Source organism: Coenobita brevimanus, chromosome 75, assembly GCF_032717465.1.
Source record: "Coenobita brevimanus isolate Jiangsu-jjx chromosome 75, ASM3271746v2, whole genome shotgun sequence".
Taxonomy (NCBI): Eukaryota; Metazoa; Arthropoda; class Malacostraca; order Decapoda; family Coenobitidae; genus Coenobita; species Coenobita brevimanus.
Genome location: NC_137028.1, coordinates 4,320,741 through 4,340,771, shown reverse-complemented (window position 1 = coordinate 4,340,771; position 20,031 = coordinate 4,320,741). Strand labels below are relative to the sequence as shown.

At 40.2% G+C, this 20,031-nt stretch overlaps 1 protein-coding gene across 1 annotated transcript; it reads right to left on the bottom strand.

Annotated features, from left to right (window-relative positions):
• Positions 1–2,932: 2,932 nt before the first annotated feature.
• Positions 2,933–16,961, bottom strand: LOC145408027 (ERI1 exoribonuclease 2-like). The gene is made up of 6 exons (XM_080278829.1): positions 16,859–16,961; positions 13,488–13,552; positions 10,503–10,703; positions 6,303–6,452; positions 5,215–5,315; positions 2,933–3,145 (listed from the first exon to the last, which is right to left on the bottom strand). Exons 1-6 carry the CDS (start codon positions 16,879–16,881, stop codon positions 2,933–2,935), a joined length of 753 nt encoding a protein of 250 aa, XP_080134955.1. The 5' UTR covers positions 16,882–16,961.
• Positions 16,962–20,031: the final 3,070 nt, after the last annotated feature.

Below are 20,031 nucleotides of genomic sequence, written 5' to 3'. Positions count from 1 at the left end.
ACAGACTTTGCCTCAGTCCTAACTCTGGAACTCTAGTCCTGGTCTTGGCATTTATTTTATTCTATTATATAGCTGGCATCCTTCACACCTGACCCAGGCATCATATTATGAATCGGGAGCAATGTGTTCACTGGTCTCCCCCCAAAATCAAGTGCTGTAACCAAAGAAGATGCTGGCTATCTATTTATCAGCAGTCTATCTATCCATCTGCTGCTAGATGCCTTAATTTTGTAAGGGGTATGTACATATGAATTTCCTCCAGTCACACAGTCCTCCACCACCTGGCTGTCCTCTCTTCATCTTGCACCCCTTCTCATATACTGTACCTTGTATACCTATCGTGAGCCCCGTACCTCAAGTCCGCAGGGGGTGTTCACAAACTGTCTCCACATTGCTCTGTTCTTTGCCATGAAGCTGCCTTCCATCCACCTGAAACCACTCTCATTCACATACAGTTCCTCTCCTCCCAGTCTTTCCACCTCATCTTTGGTCTCCCTCTCCGCTTGCATTTCCTCCACTCATGTACACTCTCTTAGTCTGTCTCACACATTCCCTTTACTCCAAATTGCCTATCTTGAGGTACTCTTCTTAACGCTTCCTACGCATTCACATCAACACCACAACACTCGAACTTGTTTGTCGGTATCTCTCCCCATGTAACCTCACATGCTCCTTGGATAACTCATTTCTACTTCTCTCACTCTTGTTTTGTCCTTCCAGGAAAGTCCTAGCTTCATTTTCACATATTAAGCTCGCAAAACTGTATGTACTGTCATGTAACAACATTAATTCCATGGTTACTTCCAAACTCACTGTTGCCACCCTCAGTGTACCTGCAACCTTACTCTCCTACTATAATTTTTCCTGCACTTCATCCTGATAACTCTATCCATACTCATTACAATACTGCACTTAAACATTTTAAGGCACTCAATACCTGCACTGAGGCTTCATTCCTCCCATGTACCATAATTTTAGTCTTTGCTACAATCATTTTCAAATTTGTTTCTTACACTTCCAAACTCATTCACAAAGTCCTGCAGCTCCTAAGCATCTTAAAAAATAAAAAAAATAAAAAAATAAAAGTATGATGATCAAACAACAGTAATGTCAATTTCCACACTCAACCCTATCTGTAAGAAGAATGTAGTGAACAACTACAGACATGACATATCTGTTTCAGTTCAACAATAACCCCTTGAATCAGGGTGACATTTTTCTTTTAATTATGTTTTTGTTGATACTGAGTCCCTATCGCCACTGAGTCCACGTTATATCTACTTCAGTATAAAATAAATAATTGTTTGATGAGTTTTCACTTGACATAACCCTACTGCATACTGAGGTGTGAATGTACTTAAATATCAATTGTACAGTGAGTTGACTAAGTTTTGAAAGAAATTTTACTGATCTAGCTTATGACTGGGGATACCTGGGTCTACTTTTATATGAAAGTAATTAGGACTGCCTAACCACACATGGCTGTAGAGTGTTAGGTGAAACTGAGGAAAATATAGGAAACTAGGTAAGAGTGCTGATCTGACAGAATTGAAAAACAAAGCCCAGTAGTAGTCAACAAATAAGAACAAATGAACTGGGAGCAGATGGATTCAAAAACTTGTGGAACGCAACAAAGAATGTCTATATAGTAACATTACAGGTATGCCTTTGGTGTTGTTTAGATGTTGGCTGAAAGGAAAAATAATTATGATGTTATCTATTTATTCAAAAAATTATGATGTTAACTATTTATTCAAAAAAGTGCTCTGCAGTAGAGTAAGTCACTGCATATCAATAAAATCTTCCCAAATCTTAAAAACATGATACAGTATATAGGAACTGGTCACTTTTTGCATTTATAATAAGGTTAGTGCTAGGTGGGGACACTCACTATCCACTCACTCGATGTAGTGCTGCTCATGGCACCTATCCTTTCCTCCCTTCCTTCCTGTTCTTTCTTTCCTTCATTCTTTCCTCTTCCTTCTGTCTACAGGTGACACTACAAGAAGTGACATGCCAAATGGTATCCTGTACACCAGGAAACAATTTACTATGCTGGGTGGTAACCATGTAACCAAATTGTGGCGCCTGGTGGTTTAGTGGGTAATTACGGCACTCCAGTCGGACTGAGCTGGTGTAGGTTTATATCCAAGGAGTGGTTCAGATAAATCGCTCATGTAATGCCACTCAGGGATGAGTGAGGCTGGTCACTCATCTTAAATGTCACGACCAACTTGCCTAGCCCCAGGCTCCTACACTCTTCATGGGGCAACACTGGGTTAGATGATGAATGACTGAATGAATGATACAATTTAAACTATACAACAGTCTGGTTTATGTAGCTTGTAAAACACGAGGAACACCCACGGCTGTGCCACATGCCTCCCTACCCTCCTCTCCTCAAGTAAAAGCTTCCTTTGAATTTCATATCAAGCTTCTTCTATATGAAAAGTAAAAGAAAAAAGTAGACTAAGTGATGGCTCTGAAGAACAAGTACTGGTATTTGTGAGGTAAGTCTGTGTAGTATTCCTAAAATCAGTTAACATTTATCATTAGAAAAAAAAATTAATAGCCAAATAAAGTAACAGGAGGATATGTATACATGAGAATGATGCATGATGACAAGGTATATGGTACTCTAATTAGCCTGTATGGTGAACACACTGTGATTGCAAATATTAAGTTTTCATTAAAATCATGTGAGAATGTACAACAACATAAACTGCTACTTTTGGAGAGCACTAAATCTTAAAATACAAAATAATATTGTATACTTCTTCAACTAACTATAAAATCCAGATCTAAAATGTATCTTACAACTAAAAAAACCTAGATATGATCAACTACAAAATCCAGATCCAAAATACATTTAAATCTAAATAAATTATCATACAACTACAATACAAATCTAAAGTAAATCTTATACACACATCTATTTCATTCTTGGAGATGCTAAAACCCCAAACTTTTTTGTGGGATTCAGGGATGCAGTGACCTCCATGATGCAACCATCACGTGCCATCCACGTCACCAAATCAGCAGTGTTGCGTGCATCACAGATTCCTGAGTGTTCACGTCCTTTGAACATCATACCCAGGTCCTGCAGTGCTCCGGCTAGACCACTGGGATTTCTCTGGTAAAATTTCTGTCAACGAAGATAATAAAAATGCTTGGGTCATTTGCCAAGAATCACAGTGCAATTTACAGGTACAGTATATATATACAGTATATATATATATATATATGGTAGGTAGGTGGGGGCGCCCACCATCCACTTACTCAATGTAGTGCTGCTCTCGGGTGTCTGCCCTGTCCTCTCCTCCATCCTTGTTTCCTTCCATCTTCTTCTGTCTTTTTTTCCTTCATTCTTTTCTCTTCCTTCTGCCTACGGGTGACTTTACACTACCTCTTCTGTCTTTCATTCCTTCATTCTTTCCTCTCCCTTCTGCCTGTGGGTGACTCTACACTAAGTGACAAGCCAAATGATTTCCTGTACACCAGGAAACCATTTATATATATATATATATATATATATGAACCTCCATGGTACAGTAGTAGAGTGTGCGTTTCGCACGCTGGTGAGCACGGGTTCGCCTCTCGCCAGAGTTGTAAAAACTTTGGGAAGCGTTCACCAAGCCATTTGCTACTTTGGCACACACAAAGGGTGCTGTGGTTGAACCAGTGTCGCATACTAGTATGCTTGCACCCAATCGGCTTAAGGCGGGCTGATTACACTTGGTTCACAGACTACATACACATCCAAAGCCACTACACACTCACAAGCACTTCTCACCCTACATACAGTCTCTACCAGACAGCCTAAGCCACTGGGTAGGGCTACACTGACTGTATTGTCCCTGCTTCAGTAGGGATAGGCAGGTCCTGCAGCGGACCTCAACGGCTGATGATGATGATGATGACGATATATTTATATATATTTTTTAATAACAGTGGAGGAAGGAAAAACAAATGATTAAAAAAAAAAATCCATACACCAGATTACTGGTGTCCTCTGTTCATAAAATATCTGTAACACTTAGACTTGAACAGCTGTGGGTTGAAATTTGGAGGGAAAGAGCTCTGAGGAAGCGAGTTCCAGAGACATGCAGTTTGGGGAATAAAAGAATTCTGATAGGCAGAAGTTGTGCAATATGGCTGAGTGACATTCCAGTCATGAGCGCTACCAGATGCCCGTGTAGCACGAGGGAAGGCATGGAGAGATGGCATCATGGACGCAACTTCGTCTGGGCATTTGCCAAAAAAAATCTGTAAAATAATGCAAGGGAGGCAACATTCCTTCTTACTTGCAGGGAGAGGTAGTTTATTTGTAATGGCAGGGTTGTTAATAATTCTAACAGCTTTATTCTGAATTTTGTCTAGTTGTTTTAATGCAACCTCTCCACATCCATTCCACAAGGGTGAGCAATGTTCAAGCTAAGAGCGCACATGACTCTTATAAATTACTGTATAGCTAACTGCTCATCATCGAAGAGGTTATGGACTCTATACAATAATCCAAGTTTCTTTGAGGCGATTTTTGCAAGTGATCTGACATGAGAGGTCCAACTGAGGGCATTGTTAAGTGAGACGCCAAGAATTTCAATATTTTTGGAGATGGGAATATTAGTAGCACTGAAGGTAATGTACGAATCTGGCAATTTTGTATCTGGCACTCTGATGCGCATTCAAAGGATTAGAAGATGAACACATACAATAACAACAAAATTTGCACAACCTAGCTGAACTTTTTTACTACTATGGACACTATTCATCATATGACATAACTGGTCACTTTAAGGAATTATCATTGTTGATAATTCCTTTCACTTTCCACAAAGTTGTTCCTAATTAGAATACTTTCTGAAGTATATAAACTGGAAGTCACCATCTCACAGACTATGCTAAAACTTGCTATGTACAGTATATGGTATGTATGCATTTATCATCCATTGCCTGTACTTAAATACCCTGTTTACAGCTAACTTATGTTTATTATATAGTCTAATAACAATAAAGAATATGAAATTGGATATGAAAAGTTAACGTATCGAACATCATCTAACAGCACAAAATAATACAGTAATGTATAAGTGACTGCCTGTCTTCATTATTTTCTCACACACCTTCAGTGTTCCCAACAAAGAACTTCCTAATAGAGTGTTTTTAGAAACTGACTGTTGTAGACTATTTATGATACAGCACTTCCTCTCTTACCTTGTACATAAATTTCACATCTATCCAATTATTGAAGAAGTCTGGCTTCTTCAACTGCTTCCGAAGGCATTCACCATGAAGGCAGACACCAAGATCCCAGTCTGTAGAGGTTAGATGTTTAGAAAGAACCTTCAACCTTCAAATTTCAAATATTACTTTGTACTGTTCATCATGTCATGTGCATTCAATAGCTGTGTAAAGAAATATTTTAATCTGACTGTTGACAAGATGGCTTTTTTTTCTAAGGGATTAATAAAGAAATTTTGCTTTGGGCAGTTTACCTAAAAAGATGGTGCCAAGACTTTCCAAATCTTAAATGAGACATGAGTGGTTTATTTTTTTTTTGGCCACTCTGCTGACAGGTTCTTATGATTCTCAGTTTTCTGTTAATTGATTCCTGGGGCCCCTACCCATTCCACAGAACTAGAATACACACATGACTTGAATACTGTTCTTCACTGGGGTTGCATGAACTTCAATAAGCCTTGCAACGAAGGACTGAGTCTCCTTGGTTGCTACACAAATCAACCCTCCAAGCTAAATACAACTGACCATGAACTGAGCAAGCTGACAGAGTTACAGATCATTGTCAGGTTAAAGCAAACATGCTATAGTAAAGAATGAATGACCAGATGTCAGCACATACCCTTGTCAAACTCAAGCCATTATACTTACCACTCAAATGTCCATCCACCTTCACTTATTTCACTACCATTATAAAAACTAATCACTTATCAAATACAGTAGCTTCTTTTCACATCATTAAAATACAACCTGGCCAGTTCCTGTTCAACTTCCAATTTCAAACTTCTTTCCCCCAAAAGGATATGGGAAGCCTTTTATATCATGCAAAATCTGAGAAATTATAATAATATCATATTTATCTATTGCCAGATGCCATAACCCCATAAGGGGTGGCCATTTGTCTACATCTATCTATCTATCGACCAACGCCCTAATCCCGCAAAGGGTGACCACAGACAAAACGCCTCCAAGTTGCTCTGTCACCCATCATTTGACTGCCCTTCCCCCAACTTACTCCCCTCTCTCTCATATACCTCTACATACATTCATAAAAATGATCTTACCTGACCAAGTGGCAAAAGTGACATATTTGCCAGGCAGGCTGGTATTGAAAGACATCTGGTGCTGTTCACACAACTCTCTTACCCACTTTGAAAAAAGGACTAAACAAGTACCCAAAGGAACTCCAGCTTCCACCTGTTCTTGTGTTATACCTGCAAATTACCAAAGAATAAATTTCAAAACATTATCGAATTTTCAATCCTCCAAAAGTTCTCTGCAAATGCAACAAAAACATCTTTATACTTGTACATTGACTCCAACATATACTGTAAAGGAGAGCTGATACTTATCATCTACAAACTGTTAATGAATCTAAGTAAATGTAAGACACCAAAAGAATTAATCGTTTGTTACTCTAGACTTAAGACAGATATACCATACCACTGATTCATATGTAAGACAATAAGGTCTAGTAGGTTTAAAGTATAGTATACAGTATAGTACAATAAAATCAAAATCTGATTATATATATTGAAATCTGACATACAGTATACAGTACATTACCAGGATATACATACAACAGGATAGGTTTTCCTATAATTTAGTGCTGCTCTCAGGTGACTGCCCTTTCCTCTCTCCCTTCCTTCTTTCTTCCTTGCTCTTCTGTCTTTCTTTCCTCTTCCTTCTGTCTATGGGTGGCTCTACACTGACTGACAAGCCAAATGGTTTCCTGTACACCAGGAAACCATTTACTATGCTGGGTGGTAACCATATAACCAAACTATGATGCCTGGTGGTTTAGTGGGTAATTGTCACTCCAACCAGATTGAGCTGGTGTAGGATTATATCCAAGAGATGGTTGGGGTTTATTGCTCAAGTATTGCCACTCAGAGATGTGTGAGGATAGTCACTCTCATCTTAAATGTCAGGACCAACTTACTTAGCCCCAGGCTCCTATGCTCCTCATGGGGAAACACACGAGATGCATGTATGTAGGAGTTGAAACATCTGTTGTCCTGAATGTCAGACTTAAATAGTTCACATCATTCATTAACATTCTCTCGCATTTAGTAGTACTGAAATTACTTATTACTGACATCTCTAGAAACTATTCTACATGATAAAAGACCATCATATGCATCTCACCAAAGCAATGAGAACTGAAGCTTTAACATAACTTGCTAAAGGCAGAGAGCTCATATGCACATGCACTCCATCCCATCCAAGTGGCAAAAGGATCTGGACCTCGTAAAAGGTTTGGAGACAGGTAAATTGAATATCAATTTATATCTGAAGATGTAAAACTGGATTACAATACTACACTGAATACGAGCATAACCACTGTGGTATCAATTGTAAGTTACTGATTTGCAAATCAGAAGCAATATTGTACTTCATTCTAATTCCACAGGGGAAAAAAAAAAGATGATGGAATTCCAGATTTTCATTTACAAATGGTTTATCATGAAAGTATAATACCGTATGTACGGTAATGGATGCATGAGCATACAGAGGTTGGGGGAGTGGGCTTTCGGACCACAACTAGGTTGTGGTGAAAGTCAAGGTTCAAGTGCAATGGAGGAATAGAAGGACAGAAGGAAGTAGTCCATAAAAAGACGGATGAATGGCTGCAGGAGGGTGAAAAAAAAGGCAGAATATAAGAAAGAAGTGGAGGAGCGATTTGGTAAATATGATTTGGAGCAGATGGGGGAGGCGGAAGGTGTGTGCAAGATATTCACAGAAGAAATCTGTGCAGCATGTGAGGTGGTGTGTGGGATGAGGAGATGATGTAAGGGGGTGCAAGGAACAGCATGGTGGAATGAAGAGGTGAGACAGGCTGTGGCACAAAAGAAGAAAGCATATAGTAAGTGGAGGAGAAGCAGAGGCATGGAGGAAATTGAGAGATGGAAGAGAGAGTTATATGCACAGAGGAAGAAAGAGTAAGAGAGAGTAAGAAGTGAGTGGATGAGGAATTTACAAGGAATTTGAGTGTAAAGTGGAGGTAATGTAAAAAAATGTAATGGAGGGAAGTAAAGAGAGTTAGACATGGTGATACAGAAGTTAGTAGGGGAGTGATAGATAAAAATGGTAGATTCACAGTGGAGAATGGAGAAAAAATGAGCAGATGGAGAGAACAATTTCATGAAATGTTAAACACAGATATTGCAAATAATGAGAGTATAAGTGGCTGGGAGAAGGAGGGAAGTGAGAAAGGAGGAAGAGATCAGTAGGACGTAAGTATTAGAAGCAATGAAGACAGTCAAAATGGGGAAAGCCCCAGGAACTGATGGAGCGTGTGGTGAAATGCTAAAGCAATGGAGAGACATAATAGTAGAACAGATATGGAAGATGTGCAGATTGGCCTGGGAGGAAGGTAGAGTCCTGGAGGATTGAAGGTCAAGTATAATTATTCCCCTGTACTATGGAAAAGAGGAAAAAACAAGTGTGTGGCAATCATAGGGGTATATGTCTTCTTAGTGTAAAAGGAAAAGTATATGGCAGGATACCTATGGACAGAATTAGTGAAATAACAGAGGAATTAGTTGGAGAAGAACAGGGAGGTTTTAGGAGGGGAAGAGGTTGTGTAGACCACTGTGTAGATCAGATATTTATCTTTAGCTCTTTAGAAGGGAATGAAGCTGCATGAAGCCTTCATGGATTTGGAGAAACCATATGACAAGTGTGTATAGGCAAGAAATGTGGAAAATATTGAGAATATATGTAGTAAATAGGAAGTTGTTGAATACCATTAAGAGCAGACTATGTATGAGGGTGTTATGGCTGCAGTGCATGTGGATAATGAACTGAGTGAATTTTTCTATATGAATGTTGGATTGAAACAGGGATGGGCTATGTCTCCATGGTTGTTCAATCTGTATACGGATGGGGTTATAAAAGAGGTTCAAGGTAGGACAGTGGATGTTGGAGTTGCCCTAATGAGAGAGGGCAGTGCTGGGAAACTTCCTGTACTACTGTTTGCAGATGATGCTGTATTGTTGAGTAAAAATGAAGGGGAACTGCAAGGCTCGGTGAATGAGTTTGGGAAAGTGTGTAGAAAATGGAATCTAAAGGTGAGTGTAGGGAAGAGTAAAGTTATGGTCTTTGAGAGAAAAGAAGTCACTGAATGTACAGTGAGGTTGGATGATGAGGAAATGAAAAATGTGGGTGCATTTAAGTACTTGGGTAGTGTGATAAGTAAGGATGGAAGTTTGGAGGATGAAGTGCTTGAAAGGGTGCAACTAGGAAGAATGGTTTTTGGTTCTTTGAAAGCAGTGATAATAGGGAAGTGAGCATGGAAGAAAAACAGTCACTGCATGACAATATTGTGATACAACATACTGACGTGAAGCTTGGACCTTGCTGGAAGGACATTAGTTGAGAGTGAAAGCAGTGGAAATGAGTTATTTGAGAGAAGCATGTGGAGTTACATGGAGAGACAGACTGACAAATGAGGAGGTGGAGGAGCATTGTGGTGTGCAAGTGGATGTGATAGAAAGCATTAGGAGGAACACATTAAAGTGGTTTGGCCCTGTGGAGAAGATGGAGAATGAGAAACTAACAAGGAGAGTGTATGTAAAATGGAGGAGGGGGAGAGGGAGGGGGAGGCTGAGGATTAGATGGAAGGATGGAGTGGAGAGGTATATGATGGGGGGGGGGGGATGTGAGCTGGGGGGAGGGCTGTGAAATGGCTGAGGAACATACGACATGGAGGCATTTTTTTGTGGCAACTCCTTGCGGGATTGAGGCGTCTGGCAATAGATAAATAGGCAGACAATACTGCAACTGATTTCAAGTTTTTAACTTCTTACTGAAAAGTAAGGTACTGTAGTTATAACATTGAGACTGAAGTCTATCTATCTATCTATCTATTGCCAGACGCCTCAGTCCCGTTTGGGGTGGCCACAAACAAATCGCCTCCAAGTCGCCCTGTCCCCCGCCATTTCACTTCCCTGCTCCCAACTCACACCCCCCTCTCTCATATACCTCTCCACCCCATCCCTCCATCTCATCCTCGGCCTCCCCCTCCCTCTTTCCCCCTCCACCTCACTCACATACACTCTCTTCGTCAGTCTTTCACCCTCCATTCTCTCCACATGGCCAAACCACCTCAGTATGTTCCTCATAACGCTTCCTATCACATCCACATCAACACCACAACGCTCCTTTATATCCTCATTCGTCAGCCTGTCTCTCCATGTGACTCCACAGGCTCATAACTAATTATAAATTTCTGTTTTAGATTTTGTACCTTGATAACTAACCTGTGAGTGAAGTGCAAAATTCAGATAAGATGGGCTGCTGTACAGGCATAACATACTGCTGGAATTCATTAATAATCTTGCCAGACTGAAGGTGAAGAAGAACTGCTGGGAACTCAATGATCTCTGGCTGTCCAACACGAGCTCTCCCCTCCCAGCATGTTGACTCAAAATCCAACACAAAGAGATAATCAAATTTCTGTTCTGAAAAGGGATCCAAAATGAAATAATAAACATCATAACTTATTATATTATGATACATAAAGGTACAGTAATCCCTTGATTATCCGACATAATAGAGCCAAATGCACGTCCAAATACAGACAAAATCCGGATAAAGCGCAATATCCTCTACCGTACCTATACCTTACCTATACCCAACCTATATGTACAGTACCCCTGCTAATTGTGGCAGTGTTCTCTGTTTTTTCAGCTATATTTAGACATCAGAACACACATGGGCATATCCAGTATAATGCTGGACCCATTTCCATTCTTCACATACATGCCATGCCAAAGTCTTACATCCATTCATTAATGTGGATCCTACCCATGATTAGAAATTAGTAAAATTAGACAGCTAACCCACCAGACTACTAGATTTACTGAATGAGCAGTCCATTAGGATTTCTGGTTGTCCGAATATTTACACACTGCCTAAACCTAATGTACCTGGGACAGTGGCAGCAGCAGCAGCTCCAGGCGGAGTGCATGGTAAGATTTCTTAAGAACACATGAAAGGAGGGCAACTGCAGTCAGTCAGATAACACATGCTATAGTAGCCGCAGCGAGAAATGAACGCTGTGGTGGGGCAGCCGGTCATCCGGGGATTCCCCCACTGTAGCCATATCTACATGTCACCGACCATCGGCCACCCCCATGATCCTTACCCTGTGTCTCTGGCTTTCTCTTTCTCTCTCGGTTTTTATATAAACTGGTGTATTTCCGAAACTAATTATGAAATTATTATGACTTTTGTTCCACACCACCTTTGAGGTAAAAATCAAGGAGAGTTTTCTGTATAAAGGTTTCCCCCCCCTCCTAAATGTGGCATATGAGCGGGGGAGTGCGGCCTTGCCGATACCTCCGCCTGACCTATAATTATACACTCGCCAGAACTGACCTGCCCTCAGACAAGGGGGGGGAAACCTTTATACAGAAAACTCTCCTTGATTTTTACCTCAGTGGTGGTGTGGAACAAAAGTCATAATAATTTCATAATTAGTTTCGGAAATACACCAGTTTATATAGAAACTGAGAGAGAAAGAGAAAGCCAGAGACACAGGGTAAGGATCATGGAGCGGGGCTGCAGCGGTGGCCGATGGTCGGTGACATCCTACCTCTATGGTCGGTGACATGTAAATATGGCTACAGTGGGGGAATCCCCGGATGACCGGCTGCCCCACCACAGCGTTCATTTCTCGCTGCGGCTACTATAGGCAGCTACTTGAAGTGTGTGACTACATTACTTGAACAAAATGAGGATGGCAAAGAAGACTCTCTATCACTCACCAAATATTCCAGCCAAAACTGGAAGGAAAAAGTGAGAAGGAGCACCACACAGTACAGGAATACTGATGTGGAAATTTGACAAGAAAAGTGAAAAGGAAAACATAGACCATTCAAACCCAGAAAGAAGAAACTGACTGAACTAGTAACTAATTTGTTTGCTTGTTCAAAACATTCATAAAGACTTCAACATGCCTGCATGCATCAGCCTTTGTAACCTAATGGTAGCTCTCCACACAGGTTAATCTCTGGCAGCCTCCCTATTCAGTCCCTTATACCTGAGGTCACACTCTATGGTCTTGTCCCAGGTCTTTTTTTGGTCTGAATCTCGCAACCCTATCCTCAACATTCATACCTCTCATTATATCCAACCCTCACCAGTTATATTTACCATATCCTAGTCTTGAAACTTTTGATGGAAGGAGTGACAATTATATCACTTAGTAGTTTATTCAAGTTATCCACAATTCCATCACCAAATCAGTTCCCTTCTATCTCTACTGAACTGGAATTCATTAAATGTTGAAAGTAACCAACAGTCTGAGTTCTATCCTGCCTGTTCACTTTCAAGACTTTGTTAATATATCCCGTATTTGTTTCCTTCATTTACTTAAACACCTAAATTATATCCCTCGTTACTTTATGCCCTTTTTGTGAGCGCAGATTTAACATTTTTGATGTCTTCATATAAAATGTTCTGATTAAATATTCATAAGCCCATAATTAGTGCTTTATTATATATATAGCTATTCACTGTGATGTTTCTCTTGTACTTTTTTGGTAGAACATCATATGTGCAGTATGAAAAATTTTATAGCCTGTCATCATTTCTTATAGTACAGTACTGGAGCAACGGACTGCTCCTAGTTTCAAACACTAGTATTGCCTCAACTTTATGCAATCCACTGCACCCTCTTTATTCAGTCCTCTGCATTGACCTGAGGCCCTTGTAGTACTGACCATCTTCCTTGGGCCATTCTACCTTTCATTTCTTTTCCACAACTATCTTCCTGTTAGTGCAACATGCTACTTAAACTCCTGTACTACAGCTATTTAAGTCTTTCCATTCACGGGTAAAACACACTGAAAGTCACTTTACTCTTATCTGCTTTTACTTTCAAACCATGCCACTCATAAATACCCATAAAACTCCAAACCAGATTGCAAAAGCTCCTGTTTATACAAGGTGCAACAAAATAAGTAAACACTGTAAACAAAAATATAAAGCAGAAAGGACAGGTCACATCATTCACTAAACAGATAGCTAACTGGTGGACAACAAACAATGACAACGATAACAACAGTGACAATGACGATGATAACAACAATGAAGATGATGATACAAACTATACAGCATTAGCAGCTCTTTGCTGCTGCTTCTGTTGCTGCACCATGAAGGACTAGCGATAACAGTAACTCAGACTACATACTGTACTAATACTGGTAATAACTAATGTGATTCTCCAATACTGTACTAACTTTTTGAAGGTCTTGTTGAGAGGGATGTACTTCTTGCTTTTCGCCTCTGAACTAGGCCACACTTTCTGTAAGGGAATTTGTATGCATTATAATGTCCTGAAATCATAAACAAGTAAAAGTTAGCTGTAACAATAGTGTAGACTCTCACTTTGTGTGGCTTATGTATCCAAGAATTTAACCATGAAAATCTCGCCACTGAAAGCCATGTTAAATGACTAATAAGTATGGTGTAAACCCCAGCATTTTCCCAAAGTCTCCCCTTAGGCCTTTTTGAAACATTTTTACACCCTCCTGATCATACCTAGCATTCACTGTAGTACACACAACCTTTAAAACATCACTAGAGCATAAAAATGTGTTAATTTTAGTGTACAAAGGGGTAAGTTGTTCCTGCTCAATCCTTGTCTTGATGCTCAAGCTGACCCATCAACTGCATGTACGCAACTGCCCCTATGGAGTTGTCCCATAGGTTTCCTACACCACTGATGTTGTGTCTGCATCTTAGTGTGGCATGTGCTATGCAGTGCTCCATTATGTGTGGGTCTATTCTACAAACTGGGAATGACATCTGTGATTCCACCCAATCTAAATCTAAACTGGTGGCTAAGGAGGGCTGGGTGATGTCTTGCCCTATGCCCACCTAGGTGAACTCCATCTCTATTTAAGGACACCACTGATAGGTGGATGTCGTAAGGGGAGGCTTATAGTACGGTGTTGTGATCAAAGTGTTGTACTGCCCTGTATATGAAGTGAGTACGAAGGTGTGTCTTCAGTACTTGTGTTGGAATGTCTGGAGGTGGGATATAGTTGTAGAGGTTTGATAGATACTGTTGTGGGTATTAAACAGGATGGCAGCCCATGCCAGAGAGACAAAGAACATCATGGATCTAATATACCGGCTGTAGAGTAAGGAGTGTGTTTATGTTGGCCAAAGTTTGGCCATATAGTTGATTTTAGTCCATCAAGTCTGGGGAAGCAACACCTCTTGATGTCTTGTGCGGTCCTTGAAGGTGAGTTCAGTGCCATATGTCACTTCAAGGATCTTAGTGGAGGGTGTGTGTGTGGCACATGTATACTGTTGAGTGTGATTTTTTGGAAGTACCCACATTCATGATTACTCCAGGTGATGAGTGTGGTGGTGGATTTGGTTGGGGAGATAGTCAGCCTGCTGTCTTTGACTGATTTTTTAATTTTATTTATTTATGTGTCTGACTCTGGGCATAGGCTTCACAGCCTGCCATCAAGGCCCAGCAGTCCTCCTACATACCATACACCTCTACATGCCACCACTTTGGTGCTAACACCCACTGTCCATATTGAATACATGCTAGGGCTGTCTCATACAGGACTGGTGAATTGGTATTAGCGGGGGTATTTTTAAGACATGTCGGCGGATGGGCGGGTCTTCTGGTAGATCAGTGAAGCCTGACTGAATGAAATTCAAATCCTGAAACTGTTCCCTGCCCCAGTCGGGATTTGAACATGGGTCCATTAGGACTGCAGGCCACCTCTCTACCAATTGAGCCACCACCTCCCCGTTGTAAATGAAAATGATTAACGATAACGAACCAAGTGAGTAGGACCTCCTGTACTGTATTACCGGTATGGAATTTTATATTTCACTGCTTGTTTTTTTCTTCTTTCTCTCATCTCTTACTGAAGAGGCCTTCCTGCACAGATATATAGAATTTTATGACTTTACTCTCCCAAAATGATAAGATATACAAAACTGTATTATATAAATCAACTTATTGCTTTGTGGTAGGTGGTGGCGACCATTGTCCACTCACTCGATGTAGTGCGCCTACTTCTTCCTTAGCATTTACCATTCTTTTTCTGCGCCTGCTCCCCTCTCTTCCTATATCTCCCACCTTTCCTGTCACTTCTTATTGCTTTTCTTTCCTTTACAGGTGGTTTTACATCGAGTGACAAGCCAAATGGTTTCCTGTAAGCCAAGAAACCATTTACAACACTGGGTGGTAACCAAATAACCAAACCATACGTGCTCCCTACATGTCAACAAGTGGGTTGGTGGAGGGTTAATGCCCCTCTCTGTAAAACAAATAACTCAAAGTCAAATGGCCACCCCTTACGTGATTATGGTGTCTGGCGATAGATAGGACTTATCGATACGCAGTCATCTAATGACCACAACAATCAGTTAGAACATTGTAGAAATGTGAAATTTTGAAGATATGAATGATAAAACCCTGTTTTGGTCAGCTTTCAAGTTGATTCAAACCCAGAGACCCAGAAAATGTGATGAATAGCGTTTAAAAAATAGTCTTTAAAACCAGTTCCAACAGTGCTGAAGAATGCCATGTTTGGCTAAAAAATTACCCTTATCACTGCTGATTTGTCCAAACACAACCAAAATTTTTTGAACAGTCTAGCCTTACTTATCTAACCTAATTTATCTTAACCTATCCTATTTTATGCTACCCAAACCAAAATTAACAAAACCTAAATCCTATCCCTTATATAATCCCATTTCCCATGTTTATTGGTGGATCATCTTCATACTCACAAATGCACTTCTGCACACCTTTACAAAACTTTTGAATCAAGTCAGATGCCGGTAAAAAAAAAAAAAAAAAAAAAAAAAAAAAAAAACATACTGTAGAGGGGGTATATTCATGGGAGCTTTCCTAGATTTTCACCTAACCTAAACCTAAACTAACCTAAAACACCTAGAATGATATGGGTAATACATATCGCACTACTCAACTAAGTGGCGTATAAACTATCTTACAGGCCTGGGAAAACAAAGCAAATTAAAATGAAAGGACCTTTCAACTGTGACATTATTAAGACATCCTAAATAATTTTAAATGTTATAAAATGCTACCATATAACATGATTTATCCTCTACATAAACCTTCCAGCAGTGCCTTGCAGGAGAGGGAAATTTCCTTTTACCCAAATCTGCCTTCTGACATATCTGAGGTTTAGTTAAAGCCTTAACACTCAGATGAAGACGGTCTGCAGGAGATGAATACAATCACCTAACCGTATCAAGAACTTAAAGCTAAGCTCTCTATCATCAAGAAAGAGTTAAGCAGTAACCATCCTGAAAACTGTTCCTATCATTTAGGTCTGGTTTGGGTGAGTGGGTTTGGTTTGCTGGCAAGCTTCTTTCAACGGCATTGGTTAATTACTAATCTTCACCTAACCCACCATCTGCTGTACCGCATAATTACTGGTTGTCAAATGCAATAATCAATGCACTTAGGGGACTCTTTAAGCAGAAACAAATCTTAGACGACGGTTGTTTCTATTCCAGGCAACACACCTTAACATAACCCCTGTGAAAATTGCCAAGGAAATTGTTCCCCTGCCTACGTTTATTTATACTTATCTGTTCTACACACATGGCAAGGTGTTTTGTAGCCATAACAAGGATGTATCACAGTTCTTGATGCTCAGTTGCTTGGCGGGGATATGTTTAAAACCTGTGACATACTGAACTTACGCTTCTTCTTCTTCTCTACCTGTGAGTTATTATGAATTTATGAATGACTTCTCCACTTCGAGAGAGAGAGAGAGAATCCCCCGAACAAGGACCAATAGACCATTTAGCTCTGCAGAGCAAGGAGACATATTTGGAGAGGTCGCCCGAGCGGGCGCGAGGCTATAAAGAGAGAGAGATTTCCCTAGATCTTGATCAGAAGGGAGTGTTACCACACCCAGCATGGTTGGCACATACCCGGGCGGGGAGCGAACTCTCGTCTGTCGATCCTTCAGTCTTGAGTCAAGCGCAGAGAGAAAAAGAGCTGCATTAACTGTGATAGAATGGAAGGGAAGTGAATAAAGGGAGTATGACTCATGTGAGAAATGGCAGGGTAAGAGAAATTCAGTGGAATCGCATCTGCGGTATTCCGCTACCAGTCGTTTCGATAAGGCCAATGAGACAGGTTTTTGATACGTAGCGAAAATAAATCGGACTTTTGCGGTTTATTTGCTTAATTTACTGAAAAATGTTGAACTTCCCATTTCTCCAATGAAACAATTTTCGAGAGGAAATTAGACAATATACTTATGGTTTTGGAGAATTATGAAAAAAATAACGTGCAGTGTTTCGACTTTGACGCCAGTAGCCACTGCGCTGCTGGAGAGACCCCGTCCATCATAGGGGATTAAGTTCCGCAACGACTCTTAATTATAGAGTATAATTGTTACTCATTTTAAAATATCATTTTCTCTAGAGATACAAACCACAGTGTAGAGAAAACGAATTTCAAGGCTAACTGATGAGTTTGACAGGCTATTGGGCTCTAATGTACAGTACTTACGGTATCTGTAAACTTTATTATCACAGCATAAGGCTTCCTCGTGGCACAGTACGTAATGTATTAAAAGAATATAAATATTAATATTTCTGCAACCAAAAACCTACTTTTGAATGTCGCACACCTGAAGAGCTAGGCTAAATATTAGATGGCAAAACATTAGGTTTAGAAAATAGGAAGAAATTACATTTCTGGTTATGAAAGTGCTGGAATCAATCACGCTGTATAAAGAAACTGAAGTGAACGTTAGCCTAGTTACAACATCCTTTCTCGCTTTTTTTTTTTTTTTTTTTTTCACGATATAGTTAATTGAAATTAATAATGGACTCCTAGCGCCAGGTAACAAAGACCATATTGCAATAATTCAAAGCAAAGATACATGCCTAGCAATTGAACAGAAAAGGGAAAGGAGAAAATGAGAATGATGGGCAAAGCTGATGTAGATAATCGACGTTGATAGATGTATATGGCGTTGGAAGTCGATGGTGATAGCGCTGATAGATATGGCGATGGCAGAGTTGATGATCAGAGATGACATTGATAGAGTCGACACCGACTGAGTCGGTGTGACAGATTTGGCGTTGGCAGGGTTGGCGGGCTTGCTTGACCGTTCCAGGAAGGAAGGAAGGGTCGACGTCAACGGGAGGTTCTTAAACTACCCATACCATGAAACCAAACGTCCAACATGACAAGATTAGAGGGGAAACAAGGCCGGAAGAAATACAGATATAGCAAGAAGAGGTAGTGGCACAAGAAATGAAGACAGTAAGAATAGAGGACTGGAGACAAAGGGTCCCTGTAGTCGCCTCTTAAGACAATTAAGCAGGGACACTGGGGAAGTAAAGCCTATATAACATCGATTGTTGAGGTTCGTGTTCCAGGGAAAGACCGTGATTTAACAAAAATTGAGAATCTGCTTTAATTACCTTCGTGCAATTGATGGGCATCCTAAGGCCTCTTTTAGTGTACAAACCTATATCAGGGAATTTTTAAACAATTGAAAAGCCTTAGCGCTTGTCCACCTGTGTGTGTGTGTGTGTGTGTGTGTGTTCTTACCTACCTAACTGTATCTTTACATGAATGAGTCAAGCTCGCACTGTTCCGCGTTTTGAACCACATTTATCATATATATTTATGAATAGTTTTGACACACACTATTTCATTCGGTACTGCATTCCACTGATCAGTTGCTCTCTTTGGGAAACTGAATTTCCTTACATCTTTATCACCTCTCTTTTTGTGCATTTTTTTGCAGCGTCGTCCTGATGTTGCTTCCCCATAGGTTATACTCATGACTATTTTCTCTTATCCTGTGATGCATTATATAACATAATCATGTCTCTTCCTTTTCTCCTGTAATGTTGGTAGGTTTAATTTTTCGAGGCTTGCTCCATAGCTTAGATCCCTTAAACTTGGTGCCCATCTTGTAGCAGCCCTTTTTTACTTTTTCAGTCTCATCTGTGTTTTTTTGAGATGTGGATTCCAGGCTACTGATGCATACTCCAGAGTTGGTCTGATGAATGATGTTATTAACTTTCTCAGCATGTCTTCATTTATGTATATGAATGCTACCCTCATATTAGCAAGCAGTGTGTACATGTTCCTTACTTTCTCATTTATGTGGTCAGCCGGAGTCTACTGTATTATTATCACTCCTAAAGCTATTTCCTTTTCTGACGTGTGTAGGGTTGAACTTGCTAACTTATAGTCCCACTCTGATCTTTTTTCACTTTTACCAAAATTTATTACATGATAGGGCCTATTTGTCCACGTTGAATCCCATTCGCCATCTATTGCTCTATTCATGAAGCTTATTTAATTCCCCTTGTAGCTTTATGTAAGAGTCTGTGTTTGTAATTTTCCTTTGTATTTCTGCATCATCAGCAAACGTATTTAGAGAGTTTCCATTTCCAATGCTGCTGTCTATGTCACACACACACGTAGAGAGAGAGAGAGAGAGAGAGAGAGAGAGAGAGAGAGAGAGAGAGTGTATGTGTGTGTGTCCAGTATATTAAAGTTTATCATTCATTTTGTTTCAGCTATCTAGAGAATATATCGCCTACCTTTACTTTTGGCTGTAATGGCAATGGCTTCATTGTTGTGGCATATAATGGAGCAATAAATAAACCTAGGAATGGGAGAGGGGGAGACTGAGGATGAGAAGGAGGGATGGAACGAAGCTTATGAATAAGGATGATGTGAGCCGGAGGGAGGGTAGACAGAAAGGGGAGGCAATTTATCTGTGGCCACATCTT

Coding starts and splice junctions, on each gene's coding strand:
- LOC145408027 (XM_080278829.1), bottom strand. CDS start 16,881: ATGGCTACAAAACACCTTGCCAT. Junction 13,553..16,858: donor GCTACAAAACACCTTGCCAT/GTGTGTAGAACA, acceptor ATTCCCTTACAG/AAAGTGTGGCCTAGTTCAGA. Junction 3,146..5,214: donor ATGTGAAATTTATGTACAAG/GTAAGAGAGGAA, acceptor CTTCGTTGACAG/AAATTTTACCAGAGAAATCC.